The following is a 27,913-nucleotide window of genomic DNA, read 5'->3' as shown; positions in this document are numbered from 1 at the left end:
TACCAAAAAGAAATCAACAGACCTGCCACCATAAACAGTCTATTCTAAATGATTATACGAGAACTAGGACCAAAACCAGAACCAAACACCGAGCAGCCAGACCCTCGACCAAAGGGAAATGTATTGGAGTCAGACACTCAAAAAAACCGCAGAGCACTAATACTGACTGCATCATGATAGAATTACAGGCATATACCAATAAGGACAAAAAGAAGCAGAGGCTTAGAGACCATGAGCACAGAAGCCAGCTTGATGAAAAGTCCAAAGAGAAAGCAACACAGACAAAACACGAAGAAAAAAGCACAATGAATAGCTCAAGCTTAACCTCAATCCCCGTAAAGTTACAACAAATGCCGCAAAGCCACAGGATCAGAGAAGGAAAACAAAGGGAAAAAAGAAAACAGAGTAAAGTTCTATACACGAAGGAGAAACAGTGGCACATAGATCCAGAAGTTCGTTTCATCGACGCCTGCGTTGCCCTTGGATTGTGGAAAGAGAAAAGAAAAGAGCCCATCGAGGAAGCGAGAGATAAAAAAAGTGGTAGAGGTAGGTAAAGACACGGCGAGAAAGGAAGGAGAACAGCAATGAAAAAACATTTCCATCCAGCGCGAGTTCGAGTTCCAAACTCAAACTCTAAATGGCCACGTTCTTCATCTCTCCAAGAACCTCCGAATCAATGGCACTCGAGGGTTCCGCAGTCCCGTCACTCTTTTCGCTCTTCTCACTCTCAGGCAGCTTCGTCTCGCTCGTCTTCTCAGGGAATCCCTCGTTCTCCTTGTTGGAGATCTGCGGTGTAGCAACCTCCATCAAGTCTTCCGTCTGCTCTGCTTCCTTGCTGTGCTCCCGGGAATCCTCCGAGATCGTTGGACCAGCAGTGGCAGCGGGACTCGAGATTTCCTCCGTCACACGAGCCAGAGGGCTGGACACACCGAATGTCGTCTTGGGGCTTTGCGTCGAGCCCTTGGAGAACCGATGCGGCGAGCGGCCGCGCTCCTCGGCCCGAGTTGGGCTACCATATGGCGAATCCCGACTGCTGGATTTGCCGTTCGCATTAACACCCACACCGTTGGGACCACGTCGGCGCGGCGCCCGACGTCCGTACTTCTGGTCTGTCCGCCAGCGCAAGATCTCCAGATATGGTGGCTCGACATTTTGCGACTTGAACTCCCTCAGCTTCATCTCGTTGGTCTCCTCGTTGATAAAGGTCTTGCCGCTGCACAGATCTTCCGCGAAGATGGCCAAGAAGCCCGCCCACGACCGCGCAATGACGTATTTGCAGTCGTAGTCACGGCCAAAGATGATCACCTGGCCCCATTTGCCTGCAGGTCCGGGTGCCAAATCAATGGCGATGTGGTTGCCGCCCCAGTCGCGAGCGACTGGGATCCAGCCGGGGTGGGCATATGCCTTTTGCACGGCGCCCGGTGGTTGAGAGTCCTGGCGCTCGAGCAGTTCATTGCGCCACGCCCCTGGGTTGCTTTGTTGCTGGGCAGCAGCCGAGGACGAGCTTGCGGCAGAGCTAGAAATCGGCGCAGAAATGGGAGCATTGTGGCTCAAAAATTCCTCATTGACAGTCTTCCAGTTCCTCCGCTCCTGCACAATCTCCTCGCAATCCAGTAGCATGGAGCTAAAAAGAACACCCGTGGGCAGACCGGGCCGCTCCTGGCCATCGTGAATCATCAACGACTCGCGCAACTCCAAGGGCAGAGTGCAATCCAACTCGTGTTCCAATTCATTAATGTCGTTTTGCGTGCACCCTTCGCCGAGATTATCTAACAGTTCCTCATAGTTGTGCTCCAACCACCGCTCAATCTTGCGCCAGGAGTGAGCGACCGGGGGCGGAGGGGCGCGCCGTCATGGAAGCTTTGCATCTGGATCTCCGCCGGTCCATCGGCCTGCTCGTTGGAACCGCGTTTTTGAGAGGCAAGCGATCGCATACCCGGGGAATAGGGGCGGTTGGGCGAGCCCACTTCGGTTGGAGAGCCGTTCCATTCGGTGGCTTGTGCAGATGCCAAGCCCTTGGTTGGCTCGTCGTGGTAGGGGCTGGAGAGATCGGGGCGGGACTCGATCGCGCTGGTAGCAATGGAGGTGAGAGGTTGATGGCGACTTTGGCTCAGGGGGACGTGTCGACCAGTGCGATAGGGGGAATCGTGAGAGGCATGACGGTCATAGGAGGTCATGGTATGCCAGAAGGAGCGCCATGCCGAACCAAAACTAGAGAGCCAGGGGGAGTCAGCGGAGAAACGGGAGACATGAGAAGAGCAGCAGTAGGACGATGAGCGGAAAGAGAGGGTGTGTGAGAATAAAAGACGAGGAGAGGAGAGAAGAGGGGGACCTACGCGTTCGCCATGTTGTTAAGATGGGGAGGGGAGGCTATTGTCAGAAAGGACACAGGAGGACGGTCATTGGCGACCGAGTCTCCGATCGGATCAGCGAGAGTGAGGTGTGTGGGTTGGTCAAAGAGAAGATGAGTGTGGGATAAAGGAGAGGTCCAAATTCCAGGAAGGCAAGCAGGGAAAAGGTAGTAGTGGAACAGCCAAAGAGGAGAATGAGAGGGAGAGAAGTTGTCGAGAGGGTGTTGGAAAGAGGGTTAGGTAAGGATGGGCAGGCACGAAAAATATGACGGAGATGGTCCTTTCCCCGTGATTTGAGGATCCGACTTTTGGAGGGACCAGCTTTTTTTCTTTTTTGGACCGACCACTCTCCTGACGTTTCTCAGGTACCTGAACCAAACCACTTGGAAGTTCGAACCCAGTTAGTACCTTTCGCTTCGATGTTGATGCGGTGGTTGGACTCTCCTCCAGTCAGCGTCCCCCCCTGGCCGCATCCAGGTCCTTGACCCTCAGGCATGCAGATCATGATGTCGTTGCTCGACTCGCTCCTGCCGAGCGCAGCATACCAGCCCTTTTCCCCAGTCCTCTCTGGATTTCTTTCTGTCCTACAAAGCACGACTATGATGAATGATAATCGCACTGTCTACGCATCGCCCAACCCTGACGTACATATGCCCACGCCGACGTGCGTCGAGTCTGCCTAAAGTGCTGACGGGCATTGTTCAGCATGTGCAACTGAGACCCCATCAGCATTGGAGGCTGCATTGTTGACACGACAAATACCCTCAAGCGGCCAGCTCAGCCCAGCCGAGTTCGGTAACCGTTTTCCAGAACATTCATAACTATCCCCAAGACTGGGAAGACTGCCCCTAAAGTATCAGCCCTGGGAGTCTGGGACACCTCAGCCACTTCTGTCGTGGCGTCCATCCTCCTGTCCCAAATTAAGCTTCATCAGGTCCGAGACAAGATCGACGGCCAGAGGCAAAAAGAGCACGACAGGATCTCCAGAGTAATCCATAGCGTCTCGGTATATATCACGCCATACACTAAAAGCCTCCATCTCCCAGAAAGAAAAGACGAAGCATCCAGACTATCTCCTGTTCGGTCTTCACCAGACCTTGTCCCCCTGCCAGGTTTTCAACCACTTTTCCTCTCCAGCAAGTTTTACTACTCCAACGGAGTCCAGGGGATCCTTTTTCCCCGGGGGCCGAATCATGGTCGCCGACGGGGCCCCTCTCTCTCTCCCACCGCAGATTGGCAGACCCAATCTCACCGCAGTATAAAATTAGCAGTTGGCCCAGACTAACCCGAGTGGAGTAGTAGGCCGACCGGGGGCGCACATTCGAGAAAGAGTGGCGTCTCGACTCGATTATTAAGGGGGTGAACATTGCCCACGTAAACGCCTGCGTATATAGCCAGACTACTAGTTACGTATGGATGTCCACACTGACTAGTTAACTAAGTTAAGGAGTACAGCTTATTAATTATAGCTGTAGGAGATTTATATTGAATATGCACTCATTGACTATAGTATGTACATTGTACTCCGTACTGTAACTTCTAAAAAGGCCCTAACAGAATCCCCCTCGCCAAGCACACCCACGACCCCCGTTCTGGCCAACTTCTAATTGAGATCAGCGCCGAGAACCAAACCCTCATCTCTTCTAAGATCTTCGGGGAGGGCCCCTCCGCAAGAAGTTCTGCCGAAGTAACTCAGTCCATAAGTACGGAGTAGTGGAGAGAGAAAAGAACAGCGCCGTTGCTTGGGGCGAAAGTGGCTCGACTCGAGGCTGTGATTCGGTGGTTTCAACGGTGGATGTGGATTTGTGTCCACCCTGCAAACTCGGAAAGTTAGAAGGCTTGGGTTTTGGCGAGTGGAATTGAGTTTTAATAGTTATTCTTGTAATGAAAAGCTACATTCATATATCCTACTATCAGATCTCTCCCGGTTTGTCTTCATTGTCTCGTGAAGTATAGGAGAGAACTTTAAGGGGATATTATATATATCAGCATCTTGCTTGTCGAGTTGACGGAGAAGGTAACTGGAATCCGCCTCAAAATGCCGTAGCCTTGTGTAGATCATGATGTCGGTATCGACTCGAGAAGCATCCATTCAATGCATCATACTATCACCCGTAGAGACTTAATTTGGCAAGTTAGCTGACGAACGTGCTTCGGAAACAGTCGCAGTGTCGAATGTGGTAACTTTTATATAGGTGTATCTATCGATCGTTGTCACAAGAAAAGCTTCATGTTGTGCATTCTATTTCCTGCTTGCTAAATCACGTACAAGATCATGTATCTTCCTGGTGGCGTTTATCAATCTCCCTAGATATAGCACATGCGACCCATTCTCAGCAAGTGGAACCATAAGTCTCCAAATCGCAGCGTCCCTCCCCCCCTACATGAGAATCTTTCTCTTTCCCTTCACCTCTTCTATCAGCAGCATACTTGGCAGGCCTGTGATCGCCTCCTACCCGTCTTGGCTCGTTCTCGTTCTCTAAGACTTGTTAAGCCTCCGCCACTCCACAAGGGCATCATCACACATGCGCGACATTGAGTAGGTGTCCGACATAATCTTCAGCACTGGCATGTCGACGCCCATCTCTCTGAGGAACCATTCACGAATGCGGATGGCTACGAGAGAGTCGATGCCCAGGTTAGCCACAGGCATGTTGTGGTCCAGCTGCTCAGGGTCGATCTCGAGCAAGTTACCCAGGGACAGTGCGAAGCAGCTTTCGAGTATGACTAGGCACTCGGCAGGGTCCTCAGCCGAGGCGAGCTGATCCTTGACGCTGACAGACCCGGCGGCTTGCTCTCCGCTAGAGTCGTCCTGCAGCTGTTGCTGGCCGATGTAGCAAGACAACCGCGGGTCGTCGCGCCACTCACCCTGGAAGACTGACCTGATGCCCGTGATGAGCTCAGCGGGCTGGGCCGAGCCTGGACGTCCACAAACTATGGCCTCGGCCAGCATTTCGTGCAGGTCCGTCTCCGACTGCCTGTCAAACCGCGGAAGGATGGCCTTGTAGATGGTTTCAGCATGCTCGGAATCACGCCGGAAAATATATCCAAAGCCCGTCAGGATGGCAATGTGGATGACAGATCCAGCGAGCCCGCGCTGGAGTCGTTGTTGAACAAGACTAGCCATGTAGTGGTTCGCGGCAGCGTAGGCAGACTGGCCAATGCTTCCGACAATCGATGTCGTGGACGAGAAGCATACAAAGAAGTCCAACTGTTCATTGCCAAAGAGCTCGTCAAGGTTCTTGGATCCCACCATCTTAGGCCCCAACACAGCGGCGAAATCCTCCCAGGGCAAATGATGGAAAAGACGGTCCCGAAGCACCATCGCGGCATTCATAACGCCCCCGACAGGCGGCATGCTCGACTTAATGTCGCTGTAGGCAGAGCGGAGAGAGTCCATGTTTGTAATGTCGACGGCCATTGGTCGCACGGTAGCTCCCTTGTGCGACAAGTAGTTAAGCACACTAGGAGAGATGTTGGGGTTTCGGCTGGTCAAGACCACGTTCCGGGCTCCGTTTTCCACCATCCACAGGCACACCGAGATACCCAAGTCTCCAGTCATGCCGCAAAGGAGGTATGTCTTGTCAGGAGCAAACAGCCCACGGTGCTCGAGAGGGCGCACCAGGGCGTTGATGGTATCGGCAGTACTCCAATCAATCAAAACTGCGGGGCCCAGTTCCTTGCTTGTCACGGTTGAGACCTTGTCGATGGCCACAATCTCAACAGACTCCGTGGGGACCTGCAGGCCATCGTAGATATTCTGTTTGGCCAGGATGCGGAGTTCAGGGAGGCTTAAACTGGCGGTTAAGCTCGCGACGTCCTTGTTCACGATGGCCGAGGTAGGCAAAGAAGCATGAATAAACGCAGACAATGCCCTGTGTTCTTGGCGTGCTAGGTTGATGAAGCTCTGCAGGCCCTTGGGGCGGAAATCCTGTAGGTCTTCCTTATTCGCGTAAGGATGGATGAAATTGACATCCGAAGTCATCGCCATATCCGATGTGGTTTGGAATACGGCGACGCTCTGCTCCCGGGCAACCACGTCGATCACCTCGCGGAGGTCATGCGGTGCCCCGTGAATCCATGTAGGCCCTTTCAAGCTGCCGAGAAGGTGTTCAGCAAGTGCGCGTACCACGAAGAGATGCAGATGTGCGGTATATTCAGCAGCCGTCTTGTCATCCTGCCAGCGATATAAGATGTGGTCTTCGGAAACCTTGACCACCGAACTGTTTACAGCTGAAAGAGCGAGGGCCGTGTCTCCGGAAACCAGGTCGCGACCGATGCACACATACACCGGCCCGTACTCATCACAGGTTATGGTGCGAATCGAAGAAGCCAAGACCTGCAGGCCAATCTCATCTTTTGTGGCTCCGCCAAAAGGAATAGTCTGCAGCTCGAATGCTCCCTGGCGCTCATCGACCACCACAGCCACATCCTCAGACTCAACGCTGGTAATCTGAGTGACTTGTCGGTGCCTTGCGGCAGATCGACGGTTAAGAGTGTCAAGAGATACCACCCTGGGTACGTAGAGGGCGCCCTCTTTCAGGGCAAGCTCAGGCTCCTGGACCCAGAGCAGTTCGTCGTTCTTGGATGGGTCCAGGAAGGCGAGACGAAGAAGCATACTTGCCAGCATAGACGGATCAACAGACGACGGTTCGTCAACGTCGAGGAATTGGAGCCTGAGATCCATGCGTTCAGCTCGCAACGTGCTCGACAGTCCCAGAGTGATGTTGGCATCAGGATCATTGCCTGACTTCGCACCCGAGGTCACCCATAGAACCACTTCGGCTGATTCCATGACGTTCTGCAACCCTCTGAATCTCTTTGAGTTCATGTCGCGGAACACAGGGCTGTCCAGATCGCTAAGGCAGAGTACAGCTGCTCCCTTCGGCACCTCAATGCCTTCGAGTCCTGGCAGTACGGTGACAGTGTTGGAAGGAGCAGCAGCTTGCAGGGTTTTTTGGATCTGGGAGGCAAGCTCTGAAGTTACACCACCACCGACGATGAGGATGTCGCCCAGTGGCGGAAGGGCTGTTGGAGCGACAGCAAGCGGTTCGCGGAGGAGCTGTACCGTCTCGTCGACTGCCTGCGCCACAATAACAGAACAGAAGGAAGGCGTCGAGCTTACTTCAACCCCAGAGAAGCCGTTGGCCTTCAGCAGCTCGTCCCATCGCTCGAGGCTGACGGTAGGTGCCCAGACTCTCCCGTCTTCTATGCCCAGGAACCATCCAGGCAGTGTTGACATAACCAGCTGTGTAGGCAGGAAGTCTCGAGTAATCTCCAGCAGCACCAAGCGGCCACCGGGTTGGAGGAGCTGTCTGCAATGACGCAGAGTCTCCCCCAGACTTCGTGTCGCATGCAGACAGTTTGAGGAGATGACCATGTCGAACGTTCCTTCAGGGAATCCCTGGTCTACTGGATCATTTTCGATATTGAGCGTCTTGAAAGAGAGCTTGCTGCTATGCTGACCGAACAGCGTGCGGGCGTTTTCGAAAAAGCCGGTGGATATGTCCGTGTATGTGTAGGACGCATATTGATTCCCCAAAGCATCTAGAACTGCCCGTGTAGTGCCACCCGTGCCAGCTCCTACCTCGGCGATACGCATGCGCGGATATTGGTGGGCAAGCTGCTTCACAATACCGGCAAGATCATGGTTACCGTCCCGGGCACCGAGTCCTTCCACGTACAGACGGTCGAGCATGCCGTCCTGTGTAAGCACTCTGAGGGGAGGAGTGGTTCCGCGGACAATGCCGACCAGATTCTTCCCCATGGCGTGAAGAATGTTCATATCGTTGTTGTCTGACGGTTGGCTGGCACGCCATTGCTGCACCATCTCGAGCGTGTCATCTTTCCACTCAGCGCGAATTTCTGGATGCTCCCCAGCTTCAATCCGGGGAGTAGATGCTCAAGGACCCAAGTCATCATGTGTTTCCGGTACTTGCCCATCAGCATCAGTTCCTGGGGCAGGATCTTCTTGCGGAGCTGGCGCAGGTAGAAGTAGGCCGTGCGCGAGAGCTGCTCGTATAGCACCCAGTCCGCTTCCGAGAGCTTGGTCTTGATGCTGGGCTCGATTCCATAGCTGACGTCTCTTGCCCATGTGGTGCCTGCGTAGAGCCAGGGGTCCCGGCGTTGCCCCACGGCACTCAGGTGAATTCCACGGATTTGCACTTGGGTGCGCACATTTGCTGCATCGAACAGGTCTACATCGCCTGTCAGAGTGGTTTTACCCGTTGAGGTCACGGTAGCGTCGGCTGTGAGGACAGTGGCATGCGACTCGGTGGGCATCATGTTGACCCTGACACATTCAACCCGTGTCGGCAGATAGATGGTCCCGAGGCGACCATCTCCTGGGAACGAGAAGCCAGCCAATAGACCTTGGAAGGCAGTATCAACGGGTGCGGGATGCATGCACTCGCGCATCGAAGAGGGCTCGGGAGGTGATGACACGGTCACCAGGGCACGGTTAAGCCGCCGGTGCATCGACTTTGCCTGGAACAGGTCGGCGTAGTTGAAGCCTTCCTTGGCTAGGTTTGAGTACAGTTGCTCCATGTCCAGAGCTTCCATGGGAAGCAGAGGTGTTTTCCGTGAAGGTAACGTGTCCGTGCTGGGCTCACCGAGCCAGAGCCGTACACCTCCGGTAAAATGAGCTGTGAGACCAGTTTGAGGGGCATCCAAAGGCTGAACCGAGTCGACAGCACCGCTATAACAGGCAACTTCGGCTGTAATGCAGTCATCCGACTGGGCAGTAACGCGAACAGTGAAGACAACTTCAAGCCCCGAGGAATCTTGTTCGAGCCGCATGGCTCGCACAATGTCAATATCATGCAATTCCACGAGACGTAGTGACTGCCGGTCGTCTACCAATCGAGTGGCGGCCTCGTAAGCCATCGACAAGTAGCCAGACGCCGGAAATAAAACTTCGCCCTGAATTCTGTGACCGGCCAGCCAGGGGAGCTCATTCAGCCTCAGGAGCTGTTTCCAGTGCACCTCGCGCTTGTCACGCTCGCCATGAGTGACAGAATGGCCCAGAAGCTCGTGACGAGGTTGGCTCTGAGTACGGAAGATACGGGATGTTCTCGACTCCTTCCAGATGAGGCCTGGATGGTCCCACGAGTAAGCCGGGAGGCCTTTCAGAACGGCAAGCTTCAGCGGCTCCCGGCTAGGGAAAGCCCTGCGTACGCCGTCAAAGGTGATCAGGGGGCGCGACGACGGGAAAGACTTCCACAGAAGCCCCAAAGCATCTGAGAATGACGTGACCGCATTCTGCCCACGTTTTAGAACTCCCGAGTACGGAAAGGAGAGACCTGTCAGCATTTTGATAGTCTCGGCGCTCGGCCCTTTGAGAGCAGGGTGTGGTCCAACTTCGAGAACAAGGTCAAAGTACTGGTCTTCGTTCAGGGCTCTCGCCAGTGCTTGACTGAAAAGCACCGGCTGGGTCATGTTATCGACCCAGTACTGGCCCTCGAGAAGCAAACCATCCGCTTGGTTGAATGACCGGCTGCGACCATCCGATCCCCAAACACTCGAGTACCACCGGCACTGTTTTCCGCCCTTCTGAACTGTGACTCCACACTGCTTCATCGACTCGAGATAAGGAATAGCGCATGGCTTCATGTGATGAGAATGATATGCCGTGTCGACCTGCAGCACGCGGGCAAAGGTTCCTTTTTCCTGCAGCCGAGCGTGGGCATCCTCGATAGCTTCAGCATCGCCTGCCAAGGTGCAGCTCGTCTGAGAGTTGCTGGCAGCTACGGTAAGCGTTCCCCCGAACTCGCTACAGAAAGTAGTCGCTTGGTTCAAGGACATACCGACCGCCATCATCTTGCCGCGCTTCCCTCCCGGCCCTTGCGCTAGGTGGGAGTGGAAACCTCTGTAGTATGCGACCCGGATCGCATCAGTGGCGTCGAGGTATCCCGCAGCATATGCAGCGCCAATCTCGCCAGACGAGTGTCCGACAACAGCGGAGAGCTCGACACCGGCGGCACGCAAGACATCAACTAGAGCGACTTGAAGAGCAGTGCAGAGAGGCTGGGATACAATTGCCTCGCCAACGCGGGAATCCACCGCTGGCGCGTCAAGTTGGTCAACTAGGGACCAATCGGGGCGATCTTCAATGGGAAGCGAGTTGAGAGCCCGCTGCATCTGGTCTATAGCGCTGCGGAAAACACTAGAAGCGCCATAGAGCTCCTTTCCCATGGTAGCCCATTGCGCGCCCTGGCCAGTGAAAATGCCCAAAATCCGGGGCGGCAGCACCTCGGGGATGGTGGCGGTGCGCGAGCTGCTCTTGAGAGAGTCCTTACCCGCCTCAAGCTTCTCTGCAAGTTGCTCCACAGATGTAGCAGAGAAGGCAGCTCGGAATGGAAAGTCTGTCCTTCGGAATAGAGTATAGGCAAGTCGGCGCAGATCCGCGTCAGGATGCGCGCGAAGATAGTCGGCCAGCGCTCCAGCATTTGCCGCCAAAGCTGCGCCCGAGTTGGCAGACAGGACGAAAGGTCCTGCGCCCAGGGGTTTCAGTATGTTACCGTTCAGTGCGTAGCCATTTGTGAGGGAGCCAGCGCCATCCCAGCTCTCTATGATGGCGTGGGCATTCGTGCCACCGAAGCCAAAGCTGTTGACACTAACACGGCGCGGATATCCTTTCGAGACAGCGGGCCAAGGGGTTGTCTCAGTAGGAATGCGTAGGTTTGTGTAATATGGTCGGATCTTGGGGTTGAGATCCTTGAAATGAAGGTTTGCCGGAATCTGGCCGTGTTGAACTGCCAGCGACGCTTTTAGCACACCGGCAATTCCCGCGGTGCCCTCAGTGTGTCCGATTACTGTTTTGATGCTGCCGACTATGAGCTGACCCTCCCTCTCGTTAGGGAAGAAAACACTTTGGATGGCCCGGGCCTCGATAGCTAGTACGTGTCAGAATAAGTTGGGAGGAAAGACGCGAAGAAAAATGCAAGACGCCACTTACGGTCACCCGCCTGCGTGCCCGTGCCATGGGCTTCAAAGTACTGTGGGCGATCGGATTCACGAGCCGGGTTGAGCCCGCACCTGGCGTAGGTGTCACGGATAAGTCGTGCTTGCGACTCTGAGCTCGGCATTGTGATGCCTGGGGAGGTCTTTAGCGCGTCACAAGGGAAAATTAAGCAGGGTTAAGCGGACATACCTGGCGTCTTGCCATCGGAGTTCACGCCAGTCTCTCGAATGATACATTCAATGTGATCACCATCGGCGATAGCTTGGCTGAGTGTCTTGAGGAAGACGGCGGCGAAGCCCTCCCCTCTGGTGTATCCATCCGCAGCTGCATCCCACATGAAGGATCGCCCATTGGGTGACAGCATGTTAAGCTTTGCGTATTACCTGTCAGCTTGTGCTAGGGATTCTCGGCACCGGGCAGCTGTCTAACAAACCTTAGATTCGCTAACGAATGGCTCGGGCCCAATTATGAGATTTGAGCCCGCTGCGACTGCCATTTCGGCCTCGCCGTTTCGGAGGGCAGAAACTGCCTGGTGCAGGGCGACCAGGCTAGATGAGCATGCTGTGTCGATGGTCACCGAGGGACCTTTCCAGTCGTAAAAGTACGACACGCGGTTGGCCAAAATAGATGCGGCAGTACCAGTTCCGTGGTACTGGGGCAGGCTGTCGATGCCCCGGATGGCAGTGAGATGGTAATCGAAGCTCATGCATCCAACGAACACCGCGGTAGTCGACCCCCGAAGCTGTTGCATCGAGTGTCCAGTTGATTCAATGCCTTCATACACAGTCTCGAGTAGCAAGCGTTGCTGGGGATCCATGGCCTCAGCCTCCTTGGGGTTAATGGAGAAGAAGTCACGATCAAAGGCGCGAGGGTCCTCATCGAGAAGATATGCATGCTTGACGTTCGTACTCTATTTGCCAAAAAGTCAGATATACAAGTTCATGTTCACACGGCAAATATGCTCACTCCATGGTGCTGGCTGTCTGAGTGGTGGAATGCTTTGGTGTTGAAACGAGTGGCTGGTATTTCCTGTAAGACGTCTCGAGGTTTCTCTAGGAGCTCCCAAAGCTTAGATGGAGAGGTTGCGCCACCGGGGAATCGGCAGCTGCTGCCCACTATCGCAATGGGCTCGCGTGCAAAGTAGGGAGGGTTGCCCTCAGCCTCTATGCTCCCCATGTCGAAGGCTGCGATATGGGTAAAAGAAGGGCTTCAAATCGAACAGATAGGGCAGCCCGACAAGAGACTGGGAGGTTGATGCTTCCTAGTCCAGGAAATGGGGGAATAGCGAGGGCTAGGAGATATATGGTAAGGATGCGAGGCAACGGCCTCGAGCAATCAATGCCAAACCCGAACCTCTAGCCCGATAAGCTTAACATCATCTCCCACCCGACGCCGGAGCCTTGAGGCACACTGTAATGCCCGAGCCGGAGTTTGGTGTATTTGTCGTATGTCGGCACCGGTGGTTATGCTTATGCCGGTATTTCTGCGATGCCGCACCTCCGGCCTCCGATTCGCTCTGCCATGTCGGCGCTCTCTGGATTATGCCGACTGCTGCCCCCGACACTGTGCTCGTCGCTGGGTCCGAGGCGTCATTGGGGGCTCTATAGTTTGGTATTGCAAATGGGTTTAAATCCACAAAAGTAAACATCGTGATATAGGCTCGTACTTACCTTCATATGCTCTCTCCGTGCCCTTACGCGTAGCTCACTTCCATCATGCCTACTACTATGCAGGCTCTTGTTGGTGCTGAATCAGGGGGCTACCGTCTGGCTGAGAATGTCGATATCCCTGTTCCACAACGAGGCTCGATATTAGTCCAGGTGCATGCAGTCGCTTTAAACCCACGAGACGCGAAGATTGTTGATTTCTCCAATGCCCCCGGGTCCCTGGGCGGCTGTGACTTTGCCGGAACTGTTAAGAAGGTGGGCGAAGGAGTGACGCGGTTCAAGGAGGGTGACCGTGTACTCGCCGTTACCTTTGGCTCAAATGCCTTGGACAAGACGAAAGGTGCCTTTGCTGAGTTTGCCTTGGCAGAAGAGGACATCAGCTGCCACATCCCCGAGGACTTCTCCTTCACACAAGCATGTTCGATCGGACTTTCGATGGCTACGGCCGGTTTAGCAATTTTTCAGGCCCCCGGACTTGAGCTATCCCTGCATGGGGGAAAAGGGGAAGCCGTGCTGGTCTCGGGAGGTGCTACGGCCACGGGGACCATGGCAACGCAGCTATTGAGGATGTGAGCCGACCTTCCAGACCGTTTTCAGCAGAATCCTCACTGACCTGTTCATCCCCAGGGCTGGTTATACACCCATCGTCACCTGCTCACCTGCCAACAACGCTCTGTGCCAGTCTTATGGCGCTGCAGCGTGTTTCGATTACCATTCTCCCGCCTGCGGGGCTGATATTCGTGTGCAGACCGACGACAGTCTAAGGTACGTCCTGGACTGCGTCACCGACACCACCACCATGAAGATGTGTTATGAAGCCATTGGTTCTTCCGGTGGCAGCTACATCGCACTGGAGACAATCGCCACCACGGTCAAGTACACGCGAAGGGATGTTCGTGCTGACTGGTTTCTGGCCGATGCCATCATGGGGAACGGGGTCCAAATGGCGGGAACCTATGGTCGGGCTCCTTCACCCGAGCTTAGGCGGTTTGGCAAGCAGTTGTTCGCCCTGGCTGAGAACTGGCTACACGATGGGAGCATCAGGCATCATCCCTTGGAAATCCAAGATGGCGGCTTGGCAAACATGCCTCAGGCTCTTAACGACATGAAACTTGGAAAGGTGCATGCGAAGAAGCTGGTTGTGCCAATTCTTGGACATTAGGCGTGAGTATATACATCAACGGCTCACAGAATAGATATTTTGACCATGAGTTCTCAAATCTTGCCAAGGACGGGAGATATCTGGCCTGGATGGATTTAGCGTATGCGAGATTTCCTTTAGTTCCTCGCGCGGAAAGCGTAGTTTTCCTTGCAATTTTCAACACAAGAAGAAATTTTGCATGGTTCAAATGAAATTTTCCATATTCCTATCAGTTTCCCGGTTGCCTGTTTAGACCAATTCGAAGACCTTTGTTCAAATCACGGGATGTCTTCGCATCCTCTCTCACCAATACCACTACAGAACGCATTATCCCCTGTCTCCCACGTTTAAAACCCTAGATATGGACTCTTTAAACAACCGGAGAAAGCAGTAGGCAGATAAATTCCTTCGTCTGCATCTAGTACGATCAAGAAGGTGAACCAGAATGCTGCCGCTTAGGGGTATCCTATTCGCGGCCCGCCCCCTGGCCTCCAAAGACGCAAGGACGAGCTGGATATATGAGGCTAGGTGCTCCTGCGGCCATAGCTGCCAGAGTAGACTCCGCAAGGCCTAAAAGAGTAGTCCTACCAGAGACCCTCTTGAGTAATTCAGGCGACCGTGAGTCTAACTCTGGGTCTGGTTTAGAGATCATGGCCCGTGACATTAAAATATTGCTTGATCCCATGGATCTTCAATTTTGGAGGCATAGAGATTAGCTATTTGTCCATCCGCTAACACTATTCGGCGCTTGGAGACATATGAACTCTCCATGACGAATAGGCCAATGAAATTAATGATAATATGGCTGTGTAGTCGTATTATTACAGTATGTTTACTGGCTAATCAGAGTCCCAGGATCAGAAGAAGGATATATGATACGGATGAGAATATTGACTTCTGAGTGAATCAAAGGTTGGATGAAGCACCGTGTTATTATCATCAGCGGCTTTATGGGTATTGAAATCATCATGAGTACAGCCGCTACTTCGATATCACAGACCCGAGGCAGCAAGATAAGTGCATACTCAATAGAAAGTTATTAGAAGATGTTTAGATATAGGGTTTCTTATCGGTACTTCAGACGATTCGGTACCAAATCGATCCTTCACACCCAGCAGAATGGAAATCTTAGTGTCTGATGCTGAAGTTTCCTGCCTGGATTTTACCCAATCGGTCTGCATACTTTGCAAATTCACTTTTGTGGGGGCGGAAGGAGCTTAGACAGGCATTTGCTGTATTTGGATAGTGTGAAAGATCTTAGAACGTGTGAAGTGAATGGATTTTGGGGAAATTCTCCGTTTCCGCGGGAAAAGTGGTTACGAGGCTGGACAGATATCTAGGCTACCGAGCATTGGCATGTACTTCAAGTACATATGTCTTAGTGTTTGGTGGAATGCATTCAATATAGGTATCAGGAAGGATGTAACCTAACTCCAGGTATGATCAACTTGCACGTATCATGCAAAAGTACGGCGCAACCTTGGGACACCTATCTCTATATATTACTCGCTGAAGCGTGAAGATGTGGCTTACATATATCAATATGCATGATCTAGATATTAGCTAACGTTGCCCCGGTGGCCGGGTGGTAGGCTCGACTAGATCTATTCCGAGAAACTATATGAACAAACCCCAAACAGAGCGGGATTCCTGCCGATTTATCCTTTCACAAAGGCGCGGACCATTTTTTTTAAGTTGTATTCTGGAGGGTGCAAGCCTGCGCGGGGAAGCCACTGGACAGGCCCTTAAGGTATGGGGCAGAGGCCGGGAGCTGAATGCGGGGACTATGATGATAAAAGAGATTATCCTAACTAAGTACGAGGCTAAGATTCGGCATGGATGACCCATGCCAATGAAAGGTATCCTCTGTAGGGAATTACCGGCTGCGCTAGATAATCTTACACATAGAACATCCGCTTCAGCACCTCAAAACATCCGGTGCAAGGGCCGGCTACGATTTCACGGGCGGGTTCCGCCGCCTATCTAGAGGCAAGGGCTGAGGGGAAGGGGGTAGGCACAGTTCTCATTGGTATTACTCCTTTTTCCTCATACTGACGCTAGTGATTTTGCTCGGGGGATCCTTCGAGGATAGTGTGCTTGATAATCGAACCACAATTGTACGTCTCGAGCCGATAACGACCCGAAGGATGATTCTGCATGTGCATAACGCATATAAGATGATGAGGCTGCGATTGGGATGCCAAGGTTGCTGCAAGAAGAGTGGATCTCAAGTACGTTGCCTCCTTTCAGAATTACTAAACGCCAATTCTGTCCCCGTATCTAGTGCTGTGTACACGGTTTTGGTGGTGATAATGGGCGCAAGTGACGCCAATTTGGCCCCCGAAACGTGAATACATCCAACTCCATCTGTCACTGAAGAGAGCCCTAACACATGGCTTATATACATCCTTGTAGCCCACGCCATACTGAGCGACAAAGCTAAACGAGGCAGCCCCCACCGGAAGAAAAAGAGAGATTCGCTGACATATAAGAGGCCAGGCCCGAATCAAAAGGAAGGTCAGATTGATATGGAGAAGCGAGAACGTGTATAATGTCACACCGGCAGTCGTGTGACCGCTGTCGACAGCAAAAGGTGAGATGCCTTCGAGATGAGGCTCTAGGAGGGGAGAGCAATCCAGTTTCCCCAAGCCGATCTTCCCTGTCTCCATGCGAACGATGTTTGAAGGCAGGAGTGGACTGTGTTTACAGCTGTACGTATTGGCAATCTGCTTCTGCAACTTTCGCTTCTGTGTCGATGGAGCGGTATAAGGCGCGGTTTGACCAAGGTCTTGCATTGACTCTCATACATAGTGAAACAAAGATCCAATCGTCGCTCTGTTCAAACATCCGTCCAAAGAGACACCGACCCAGGGTCTAGGAATGGAAGCAACGCATCGTGGCTCGAACAAGGCCTAGCTCGGCCAATGTATCAGGGTGGGCCGTTCCTGGGGGCCGACTTGGGCGACCTAGTAGGTCAATTCTCCGGAGTTGGCGAGGGCGGACCTGTCGCTAGCTTCAACGGCTGGGATGCAAACCTCCAGCCATTTTCACCAACTTTATTCAGCTCCTTGGTAGCACCAGTCGGGACTAACACGGGTCCGATTTCCACTGCCCCGTCGACCACTGATGGCGGCCATGATAGCGAAGAAATCGATGACAACAGAGACCCAACCGATGCCTTATCCTCACAGCTAACGTCCTTGGGTCAAAGGGCCAGGCGGGCTATGCGCCGTCTTGTCCTCCCGGACCGTACTCCCCTGACCGTGTCGTCACCCGAGGTGAACGAGGCATTGGAGGACACTAATACCCTGATACGCATCATGAATAAGATCACTGCACCGGATCGTGACGACATTACCATCCACCCGACTACCACCAATTATTCGCTGGCATTCTCAGCACTCGCCTGTCACCAACACCTCGTGGCCTTGTTTCGGGCCATCTGCGACGCTATCCATCGGTGCTTACAGTCCCAAAAAGAGCCACGGCAACGACACAATCGAAGCGGACAGACCAGCGACGTAGGGCCGTCTTCAGTGGCCCAATTCGTCATGGTGCTTCAGCTGCTTATGCACCTTATCAACCGCATGGACCGGAGCCTGTTCCAAAGTACCTCGTCAATGCGACATGGCAGCAGGGTCTCGGTATCCACTGGCAGTCACCTTGCCCCCGTCACGCCGAGCACGGCCAATCATGTTACTCCGGACCCCACAAGGATCGAGGCGGCTGCAGGAAGCTCAGTACCACCAGGGGGCCTTCTTGTTCTTGTGCAGGACATTGTGGAGACAATCCCAAACGAGCACGAGAAGCTGAGACAAGTTATTCAGAAGTTACAGACAGAGATGGAACACTCGGAGCTTCACTGACGGAAAGAAATGGGAGTGGTTTAGACATTGAAGATATTATGCTTAATGTTTCACGAGAAGATCAAGGCACACGCGACGCTGTGATCAACGTAGGACTGACTTCGAAGTAGGAGACTATCGAGAAAATACACCTTGCAATTGAATTTGGAAAATTCCGGCAACGGATAAGCTGTGAAATGATCTGCACTGACTACAATCTTCAATAAATTGCATCAACCCATCAGTACAAATTAGGCAAAAGGCGCGACGGCTAAAGCTGAGCCACGGCCTCGCGGCGAAACTTGGTAGACCCACATAATCACCATCGGTAAATACCAACTTCCGGTCGGATTCTTGTCATCTGCATGCATAATCAGGCCAGAGAATGACGAATCTCCGTCCGGATAGACTCATTGGCCAGGGTGAGATTGAACACCTTCAGGATTGCAGGCTAATAAGGGCCACAAGTGGCCCACAGCCCCGCCCATGGACCGGGCCGCAGCCTGCAAATGATGACTTGACGCCTTCGGGGTCTATCTACACTTTACAGTACCGTACCCAACAGTTTGGGCCCCAGTCACAACCCGAGGAAATCCTGAGACGACACAAATGCGCCAGCACAGAAGAATCCGGCAGCCTGAGACGAGATCGATACCTTACAAATCAAGCGAAGCAGACCTCAAACGGGCAAAGGCTAAGGATCCAGGATCAGTGGTGACATGACCTATCTCTATACCACCCGGTCTATATATTCCTGGCCCATTGTGCTGCTCCCTTGTAAATTGGTGTATGGTGCTACATACCTATGTTCAAGCTGAATACCCAATCCATACGCTCTGGGTCTATTCAGCACCTTCTATTTCTTCTGTGCAAGTAAGACGTGTTCATCAGAATCCCAAAAAATCCCATCCCGTTCGATGTCAGCCTTGGCACCCTCGGAAAGCCGTTTAAATTCCTCCTCCGCTCCTGGCGTTCCGCTTGCCTGAAGAATCATTTTGGTAGATGTGGTACACGACCATAGGTAAACCGAGTTGACATCATCCTTCAACTCAGGCCCACTTTTGATTGTATTGAAGATTCTCTCGGACACGTTTTGAAGGCGAGGATGAGCTTCTGCCGCTTTAACAAAAGCAGCGGGGACACTGATAGCGTCAGTATTCGTAGAAAAGCGGCGAGATGGGACACTGAACTTACTCTAGCTCCATACCCTTAGTTTCCATGTGCTTTCTAACAAGCTCGTTCATTTCCCTCACATGGGCGCTGGGGACCCTGCCGGCCCAAGATTCGCCATCAAGCTCATCCCATTGAATCCACCCTCCAGGTCCTTTGCCCAAGCCACAGTCAGAATACGCTCAAATCGAGCTAGAAATCTTACTTACGTAAAAGTTGAGCAAGATTGTCCACTGCCGTGTTCACGTCACCCTTTGACAACGCAGACACCAACAATCTCACGTGGACCAAGTCATATTTCCCTTTCAATCCTTCTGGGACAGGCTGGAGGATGTTGTAGACATCGTAATGAAAGTTTTCCGGGTGAAAAGCCGGAAAGTGGGCTGGTGACATATCAAGGCCGTCGTATTGACGGGGTTGGCCGATCGCTGTCGGGATAGGGTCCAGATGGGCAGCCAGAGCGTCGAGCCAGATACTTTAACATTCGGTCAGTAGGCTTGAAGAAATCCAAGGGGCATAAGACTCACCCTGTGCCTGTTCCTACATCTGCAATTTTGACGATAGTCGAGGGATCGATGGGAGCGTGCAGCAATTCATTTTCGATAATGTGGACCAGAACTCGGTGTTGATTGTTCAGCCTGGAGATTGTTGAAGGTTAGGATACTGTTGCCAGGGGATCATAGGGAGCCTGACATACCTGGCGCGTTCCTCGTCGCCAGGCTTCAAATAGTAAACGCTTTCTTGGGGCTTTTCGGATGCCATTTTTTGGGCTTCTGGGACGAAATGCCTTTGTTTGGAAACTATGGAAACAAGGCTATTGGATAGCGAGAGATATAGGGGAAGGGAGAGAGATTTGAGGAGGAGAGGAGACGTAACGATAAACCGGAATATCCCTTAAATGAGGGCTGGGATGTAGAATGCTTCATAGATTTTTCTCCATAGACGTGATTGCAATGATCGTGAGAGACACCCATAGTCAAGCCATTCCGATGAGGCCTCCTAAATGCCGGCCAATTCCACCCGAGAACCGACTCCGAGCATCGCAGACCTCCGATTATCAATGATAGTCTAATTCGGTTGGTGATGTGTAGAGTACGGTTTTCATACGTATACTTCCTGTCATAATCAGCACCTAATCATGCATTGGATGCGCCCTTGGCGCATTAGCCCCGTTCTAGTTCTCCGATTCTTAAAACAGAGGGTCTTTTGTGGGGCGTTCGGGGTAATTCGCTTTCCGACCCGCATTTCATTCGCTCAGCCGCACGCATGTTCCTACGCCGATCCTGGCCGCCGTTTGCAAAAGTCCTAAACTACTGCGCAGAAGCTAGGGTACAAGCTGCTTTATAACATCTGCTGATCAATTATTAATCGTCCTTTTTGGTTAGTCAGTTATGATGTAGGGTAGCTAGTCAACTATCAACTAGTTACTTAGGTTACAATGTACCTTGCTAAGCGTTTGTTGTCCTTAACTAATTGTCTTTATGCAAGGGTCTTTCTCGGAGTCGGTGTGAAAGACTTTCCGGTTGAGCATAAAGGCTGCATAGGGCACTCGGTTTCTGATCCGCCCGGTTTAAAGAATCTTATTCCACGGAAGACAGGGTATAGAATGCTTAGAGTAGTTCATAACTTCGACTTATTAATCCAAGGTAGAAATTGTTAGCAGACTACAGTTGCTCTTACCAATCATTATTTTGGTTAGTTGTTGAGATCCGTGCATTGGCTTTCCGATCGGGGACAGGGGCAGATCTCAGGATAGGGTTTCTTCATAAATCAAACATACTCAACTTGGGCGACTTTTAGGAATTATTCTTTTTATTTTCATACGACAGTTTGTACCGTAGCACTCGCACAATTCGAGCGAGATGGCTGAACACCAGGTCGACCCAAAGAGAAATTTGCCTCTCTATGGAGCAGCCGACGAGTCTACATCAGCGACGGATAAAGAGGATGATGTTGAGAATGTGAGGCAGAATGGGTCAGCGCCTCCCATTGAAGAGGCCGGGGAGTCGAATGAGGCTCCCGCAGCAGACGAGTATCCTCATGGTCTGAGTCTATTCTTTATTGTGTTGGCCATCATGCTTGCCACGTTCATCATATCTCTTGACCAAGTGAGTGGCTCTATACCCTTTTACAATCTATCTGTACTTACTCTAACTTTGCTAGACAATTGTCGGTACTGCCATCCCCAAAATCACCGATCAATTCCACGGTCTCGACAAAGTATCATGGTACGGCTCGGCATACTTCATGACTTTCGGTGGCTTCCAGACCTCGATGGGCAAAGCATACAGGTATTTCAGCCTGAAGACGACATTCCTAGTCTCCCTCTTCATTTTCGAAATTGGCAGTCTCATATGCGGCGTGGCGCCAAATGCCAACGCGTTGATTGCTGGACGAGCGATTGCTGGTCTCGGCGGTGCGGGTATGGCGACGGGTGGGTTCACAATTATTGCCTTCTCTTCCGAGCCCAAGAGACGACCTTTATTTACGGGCTTGGTCGGATCTGCCTATGGCTTGTCTGCTGTAGCTGGTCCGCTTATTGGTGGTGCCTTTTCAGACAAGGTTTCCTGGAGATGGTGCTTCTACATCAACCTGCCAGTTGGAGGTCTTGCAGCCGTGATCATTTTGATCTTCTTCCACTCCCCGAGTGGTGCCAAGCCGGTAAAGGCACCATTAAAAGAGAAGATCCTGAATATGGACCTTGTTGGCGTGTCTTTGCTCATGTGCCTCATCATTTGTTTCATTCTGGCCCTGCAGTATGGAGGACAAACCCAATCATGGAACTCGAGTAAAGTGATCGGTCTACTCGTCGGCTTTGTCGCTATTCTCGTTGCCTTGATTATTTGGGAGTATTACCTTGGTGAGCGCGCTATGCTTGTGGGACGTTTGCTCAAGAAGCGTGCTCTTTGGGCTCCGTCAACATACATGTTCTTCTTTGCCGGCTCTTATTTCATCCTCCTCTACTATCTCCCAACCTACTTTCAAAGCATTGACGACACCAGCCCTATTGGGTCTGGGGTACGGAACTTGCCTATGGTGGTGACCTTCAGTATCGCAGCTATTCTTGCAGGCGCGTTCGTTGAAAGAACCGGCATTGCAACACCAGTCATGCTTGTGGGTGCTGCTATCGCAACGATCGGAACCGGCTTGATCTACACATGGGATATCGGCACCCCGGCTGGGAAATGGATTGGTTATCAAATTCTCGCTGCCTTCGGTTTTGTTATTCCTTGGCTGATCCCCATGAACATTGCCCAAGCAAATGCGGACGCCCAAGATATGTCAACAGTGACGGCTTATATTTTTCGTGAGCAAGCCCCTATCAGATGCTTCGGAGACTCTTCAACTAATCTAGCAATCGGATTCAGTGGCCCAAACCCTCGGGGGAGCGTTCAGTGTCTCAGCCGCGCAATCAGCCTTCGTGAACACCATGCTCACAAAAATAAAAACAACAGCCCCAGATGTCGACCCCATGGCTTTAATCGCAACGGGCGCAACACAGATTCGTGCAACGTTTCCCAACGACATACACGGTGTTCTACTTGCGTACATGGCAGGCCTCAAAGCAACTTTCGCAATTTCAGTCGGAATGGTTGGATTTGCCTGTCTGATGGGACTTTTCACTCCCTGGAACAGACTGCATGGCTCAGCCGGGGGAGCTGCCTTTGCTTGAGCAGGATTGTTCCAAGCATATCCCAAGAGAGATCCTTGTGATGGCTAAGCCTTTTATGGTGGATGGTCAAGGGACGTCTCGACTTTATATTTCGATTTTAGAGTTTTTGCTGCTTGGATTTTAGAGGCTTGCAGTTTATGGTGGAGATGCTTCCATGGACTATGGCCGTTTGCTTTCTACCTCGGATCAATATGAGGTCTCTTCTTTGCTTCGAGTTTCACAGATGTCTTAAGACAAGATTAATTTTCCCGGGTCCCTTCGTGCTTCGAGTTTCTTATACGTAGATGGTATGAAGACTTTATCTATCTTTATAATCTGACTCCGGTGATGGCGAGGGATAGAAGGCTGTTTGACCGATTCCAGACCGGATGACGTTTGCAACTAGTTATGCGGGTAGTCACGATTGAGTGAATCATTGACAGTATTGCAAATATTCTGAATTTCAGAATACTACGGCTTTTATTTTCAGATTTATTTAAGTGAATATATATAGAATTATACGATATTAGGGTACCAAGTCAACAAATCGAAGGCGATTCCTATTCCTCCCAACAGAGGCTCTTTGTAGATCGATTCCTATCTTTCTAGATGGATCGGACGACTCTCTGAGAAAGTTGGCCACATACAATGTTACACTATATTAGCATGCTATAGCACTAATCAACTCGTGACTCACAATGGTTAGAAATCTGTATATGTGTGTTACTGTAGGGAAGCTAAGGTAACGTTGGAGATCGGGCCGACAGATCGGCGGGGGTGATAAGGTTAAGGTTCTTCCCGTCCGATCGGTGCGAGTCGGCGACGCCAAGACTCCGGCTTTGCGGCTGATCTCCGGAGTCCGAGATACCTACTGTAATTATTGCTGCAAAATGTTTCGTATCGACTTTTGTCTACGAGTTACTACTTGTATAATATGTTCCGGCTTGTGAGAAGCCACACTGGCCCAGTGTCTTGACCACGATCATTCTCCTCCTCCAGCTCAACTCTTTCACAGAAGAACACAATGACGGCCAGCACTCTACCTCGCTCCGATGTCGAGTTCACAACCCTCGATGGACTCACATTACGCGGCTGGCTGTTCCCAGCCTCACAGCGCGGCCCTGCCCTGATCATGTCCCCAGGCGTACGTGTCCATATTACCAACTGCTTGGTGATGGCTTCGAGGTACCCATTGACTGACATCTGAGTAGTTCAACATGCCCAAGGATGCCATATTACCCGATATTGCAAAGTGGTTTCAAGAGAATGGTATTACTTGCCTTCTCTATGACCCTCGCGGGATAGGCGCCAGTGATGGAGAGCCAAGGAATGATGTGAGTGTGGTAAACCCAGGGTCGTCCAAAATGGAAACTTACCTCTTCACCCTCGATGCCTCGGTGTAGATCGACGCCAGACAGCAAGCCGAACACCTTCACGATGCCGTTACCTGGTTCAAAGAGAACCCCTTGGTCAATGAGAAGCAGATTGCGCTCTGGGGTCTGTGTTTTGGCGGTAATGTTACCCTTGCGGCCGCGGCATTTGAGTACGTAACCCCGATCGGTACCTTTCTCTCTTTTTTTATTCCATTCTTCTCTCTTCTTCCTTACCTTGCATCTTCCTCCGCCAGTGCCCTTGAGCTGAAGAAAAGTCCTACTGCAGCAAGCGAGTCGCCGCCGCAATTGCGGTCGCACCCCTGATCGACTCAACTGGCAACCCAGAACGACGACAGCCAATCCTCGAGCTGGCCATGCACGACCGCGCCAGCCGCCTCGACGGAGAAGAGCCCATGTATCTCCCTTACGTCAACGAAGATGGCAGTATTCCCAACGGCCTCCAGCTCGCTGCCGAGATGATGCCCGCCCTCGAGCGCCTCGGCATTCCCGTCGAGAACCGCATCTCCGTCCAGACGTACTATAAAAGCCTATCATGGAATATCCTGAATGTCGTCCAGTATATTTCCCCAACGCCAGCTATGATGGTGACACCTGAGCTCGATGTGTCATGCCCCACAGAGGATCAGCTTAACTGTTTTGAGCATATGAAGGAGCCCAAGGAGCTTGACATCTTGAAGGGCAAGGGGCATCTTGATTGGGTATTTGGAGATGTTGAGAGCATTCTGAACAGACAGCTGGACTTTTTAAAGCGGCACATGGCCTTCTGAACCGGGGGGGGGTTCAAATCGGTGGAGGTTAGAAGAACTAGGTGCACATATATATTGGCCCATAGTGGCACAACACATCAATGACACCAGGCATGATTTTGGTGTACCAAAGACCGCGTCTTGTAGGAGAAAGCACCTTTCCTTTCAATGATACTCCTCCGGGGGGTTTTCTCTAGTAGATCTCACCTTGTTCCACCTAGGAGACGGACCTGGTTTGTTAGCTGTAATTCCCTTTTCAGTATAAACCGCAAAGAAATAGAGACGAACAAAAGCAATCCAAGAAGACAATCTGCTGAATCTGTTTGCAATGGACGTGTCTGGGTAACCTTTTGTAGCCGTCAAACATCCTTTTCTCTGTCACTTGGCCAACGAGTCTCAGCGGGAAGGTCGGAACAGTGTGGTGTATTAGAAGGCCTTAGGTCCTGTGTCAAAATAGCCACCTGACGAGACTGGATCCGTACAGCTTTCCGTGGACCTTAGTTTCTTTTCACAACCCTATCTAGAAGTTGGCGTGCGAAGACACCTCGGGTTATTTACAGATTTTCTTTATCCATAACTACGCATGATCTAGGTCTGGGTGAAGCAAGCCATGGGATGATTTTATTGTGTATTGATGATTGGTTGTCTTTGTCTGCCGTAAGTGTAGTGATCTTATGTGCTGTCGAGATGCTTCTCGAATACGCACCACACTGGCACCACCTATATCACCGCGAACGTTTACATGTTTCTAACTGACAGATGAAACATGGACGATGGCCAAACCACGGGTTCAGTCTCCCGATGCTCGGGCTGACTACTGGTATAGGCCCTCTTTCCAGCCCATCACCTCTGCCTCGGCCGCATAAGTTTGAGAGTAGTGGTCCATGAGATCCTGTTTGGTGCGCCCGTCTCTCAATTTTAGAACGACATTAAGTTCTTTGGGGTGTAGGGCAATCTCCTGCACGAAGCCAGTCTCTAAGCTCAGGTCGATTTCCTTTCCCTCGGGCGGCAAAATGTCAAAAGCCCAGAGTACCTTAGCCAGACCAAGGAGCAGGCTGTGCTTTGCTGAATGCATCCCCGGGCATATCCTCCGGCCCGCTCCAAAGTCCCAAGTGACCCGCGAAGCTGACGCCTCTAGATGAGCAGCATCTAAAGTATGGTCCGACCGCAGCCCTAATGGGTGTTGCAGGAAACGTTCCGGAATGAACTCCTCAGGCTCATCGTAGTCCTCCTCAGAGTGGTGAATGTTCCAGACGTTCATGATAATGGCAGTGCCCTTGGGGATACGATGGCCATTATAAATGTCGTCCTGAGACGGAGCGTGGGCGACGCCTTGCGGAGCGACGGGACGCCAGCGATGGACCTGTTAGGTAGCTCTTCAGTCTTCAAATCTTGCGCATGCTCAGTGGGCTTTAGGGGATAGCTCTACCTCATTCCAAAACGCTTCTGTATACTTCAAGCTAGATAAATCGGTTGCCATGGGAGTTGCGACTCCCGACACCTCAAGCACCTCGTTTCGAACTCGTTGCTGAAGTTGTGGGTCTTTTGCGAGAATCATCAGCATGATCGAGAACACCGCTAGCGATGTGTTCGTCGCTGCTGATACGATGTGAAACGCGGTGTTGCCCATGTCTGTTACCGTGAACATGTCATCATTTTTCTCACGCTGTTCCCTCAACATCTTTGCCAACACGCTCTCCCATGCGATCGACTTGCCCTCATCTAAAGCCGCGCGCTGTTCCCTGGCAGCGCTCAGAAACTGGGTACCCGTGTTGAGAACTGCCTCTCTGACAGCTCGAGCTCTTTCTTTCCACTCGGCCATTCCGAAGAACTCGGGAAGGTAGCGTAGAAACGGGAACAAGTCCCCTGCGTTCGGTGCGACCAGGGTAGCGTACTCGTCACTGCAATGTCTGAACTGTTTGATTTCAAAGCCATGATCGCCCATGGAATCCGGGCGCCTGCCACACACTCCTAGGCATGGCACGCTCATCATCCAGCATACGAGAATGGCTTCCAGATCCTTGCCTCTCGCGGTCGGGGCCTCAAGCAACTTGACCAGGAGTCTGGCTGTCTCGGCCTCGTAGATAGGGCGGAGCCTCGTGATGGCAGCCGGGCCGAAATTTTTGTTGAAGTCCCTGCGCCAAGAGGTGAGCCAGGGCGAGCTGTTCTGAAAGATGGCGGCTTTGAGGTCATCTTTGAAGATCCAGGTGTTGTTCATGAACTGCCAAGGACGGTCGCTGTAGACTGCCCCGCGCTTTTCAAAAAGTTCACGGACTAGACGGCTGCTGTTCAATATGACGACATTGGTTGCGCCCTTCTTGACTCCCAAGGGAGTGTCGCTCCCATAATCTTTGGCCCATTTGCCATAGGTGAGAAAGGGGAAAATTCTATCGACCTGGAGGAGGTTGCCGAGGCCAGGAAGCCCGCGCGGCCCAGGAGGGAAGGCTTTCGGACGTAGAGTGTTGAGGATGAAGATCACGGCATGGCCGACAAGGATCAGCAAGGGAAAGTAGATGAAAGAGGCTGGGGAAATAATGATTTCTGCAAACCCCGTCATGCTACCGTAGGAAACTACTTTCAGCCGATGGCGATGTTGATGTTGAACGAATTGGAGGCGAGTGTTATGCGTCGATGAGTTTAAGATCCATACATCGAAGAAAGACCTGTAACTATGCGTTTGTCTACCGGGGCCTTTCACTGGGTGCTGGGAGGAATAACAATGATTGAAACTGAGCAATGCGACGGGCGTGATATAGCGTCCGGAATTCCGAGTTGACTGATTTGTTATTCTGGAGCAGGGAAACAAGAACCACATGAAATAGCGTTGCGTTCTGCTCGGAAGAGCTGTCGGAGAGTCGGTCGGACCTTGGCCCCGGACATACCGACTCGGACTCGGACGTCAACCGGGTAAGCACGACTTTCATGCCGGTCATCCTGGCTGGAGGCACAGTGGAAATCAACGCGAGATTTGCAAGCAAATTGGGA

At 52.0% G+C, this 27,913-nt stretch overlaps 8 protein-coding genes across 8 annotated transcripts; 4 read left to right on the top strand and 4 right to left on the bottom strand.

Annotated features, from left to right (window-relative positions):
* Positions 1-633: 633 nt before the first annotated feature.
* On the bottom strand, positions 634-2,177 carry N7458_007464 (SMI1/KNR4 family protein; the record flags this gene model as incomplete). The annotated part of the gene is made up of 2 exons (XM_056910846.1): positions 634-1,754; positions 1,799-2,177. 2 exons carry the CDS (start codon positions 2,175-2,177, stop codon positions 634-636), a joined length of 1,500 nt encoding a protein of 499 aa, XP_056763672.1.
* Positions 2,178-4,830: 2,653 nt separating this feature from the next.
* Positions 4,831-12,489, bottom strand: N7458_007463 (hybrid NRPS/PKS enzyme; the record flags this gene model as incomplete). Its single annotated transcript, XM_056910845.1, has 6 exons — positions 4,831-8,147; positions 8,204-11,245; positions 11,308-11,445; positions 11,503-11,683; positions 11,747-12,223; positions 12,280-12,489. The coding sequence occupies 6 exons, from the start codon at positions 12,487-12,489 to the stop codon at positions 4,831-4,833; spliced, it is 7,365 nt and encodes a 2,454-aa protein (XP_056763671.1).
* A 539-nt stretch (positions 12,490-13,028) lies between these two features.
* N7458_007462 (zinc-binding alcohol dehydrogenase family protein) lies at positions 13,029-14,142 on the top strand (the record flags this gene model as incomplete). Its single annotated transcript, XM_056910844.1, has 2 exons — positions 13,029-13,549; positions 13,608-14,142. 2 exons carry the CDS (start codon positions 13,029-13,031, stop codon positions 14,140-14,142), a joined length of 1,056 nt encoding a protein of 351 aa, XP_056763670.1.
* Positions 14,143-17,045: 2,903 nt separating this feature from the next.
* Positions 17,046-17,987, top strand: N7458_007461 (fungal zn(2)-Cys(6) binuclear cluster domain-containing protein; the record flags this gene model as incomplete). The annotated part of the gene is made up of 1 exon (XM_056910843.1): positions 17,046-17,987. The coding sequence occupies one exon, from the start codon at positions 17,046-17,048 to the stop codon at positions 17,985-17,987; it is 942 nt and encodes a 313-aa protein (XP_056763669.1).
* Positions 17,988-18,822: 835 nt separating this feature from the next.
* N7458_007460 (class I SAM-dependent methyltransferase) lies at positions 18,823-19,898 on the bottom strand (the record flags this gene model as incomplete). The annotated part of the gene is made up of 5 exons (XM_056910842.1): positions 18,823-19,108; positions 19,161-19,290; positions 19,346-19,611; positions 19,664-19,774; positions 19,834-19,898. 5 exons carry the CDS (start codon positions 19,896-19,898, stop codon positions 18,823-18,825), a joined length of 858 nt encoding a protein of 285 aa, XP_056763668.1.
* A 1,100-nt stretch (positions 19,899-20,998) lies between these two features.
* Positions 20,999-22,809, top strand: N7458_007459 (MDR family MFS transporter; the record flags this gene model as incomplete). The annotated part of the gene is made up of 3 exons (XM_056910841.1): positions 20,999-21,244; positions 21,300-22,443; positions 22,505-22,809. The coding sequence occupies 3 exons, from the start codon at positions 20,999-21,001 to the stop codon at positions 22,807-22,809; spliced, it is 1,695 nt and encodes a 564-aa protein (XP_056763667.1).
* Positions 22,810-23,812: 1,003 nt separating this feature from the next.
* On the top strand, positions 23,813-24,949 carry fma-AT (acetyltransferase fmaC; the record flags this gene model as incomplete). The annotated part of the gene is made up of 4 exons (XM_056910840.1): positions 23,813-23,932; positions 24,000-24,122; positions 24,192-24,331; positions 24,448-24,949. 4 exons carry the CDS (start codon positions 23,813-23,815, stop codon positions 24,947-24,949), a joined length of 885 nt encoding a protein of 294 aa, XP_056763666.1.
* Positions 24,950-25,742: 793 nt separating this feature from the next.
* Positions 25,743-27,485, bottom strand: N7458_007457 (cytochrome P450 3 monooxygenase; the record flags this gene model as incomplete). The annotated part of the gene is made up of 2 exons (XM_056910839.1): positions 25,743-26,291; positions 26,358-27,485. The coding sequence occupies 2 exons, from the start codon at positions 27,483-27,485 to the stop codon at positions 25,743-25,745; spliced, it is 1,677 nt and encodes a 558-aa protein (XP_056763665.1).
* Between the last annotated feature and the right edge of the window lie 428 nt (positions 27,486-27,913).

Source organism: Penicillium daleae (assembly GCF_028827525.1).
Source record: "Penicillium daleae strain IBT 16125 chromosome Unknown utg000007l_segment0_segment0, whole genome shotgun sequence".
Classification (NCBI taxonomy): domain Eukaryota; kingdom Fungi; phylum Ascomycota; class Eurotiomycetes; order Eurotiales; family Aspergillaceae; genus Penicillium; species Penicillium daleae.
Note: the sequence above shows the minus strand (reverse complement) of the source record. Positions and strands in the feature narration are given on the sequence as shown.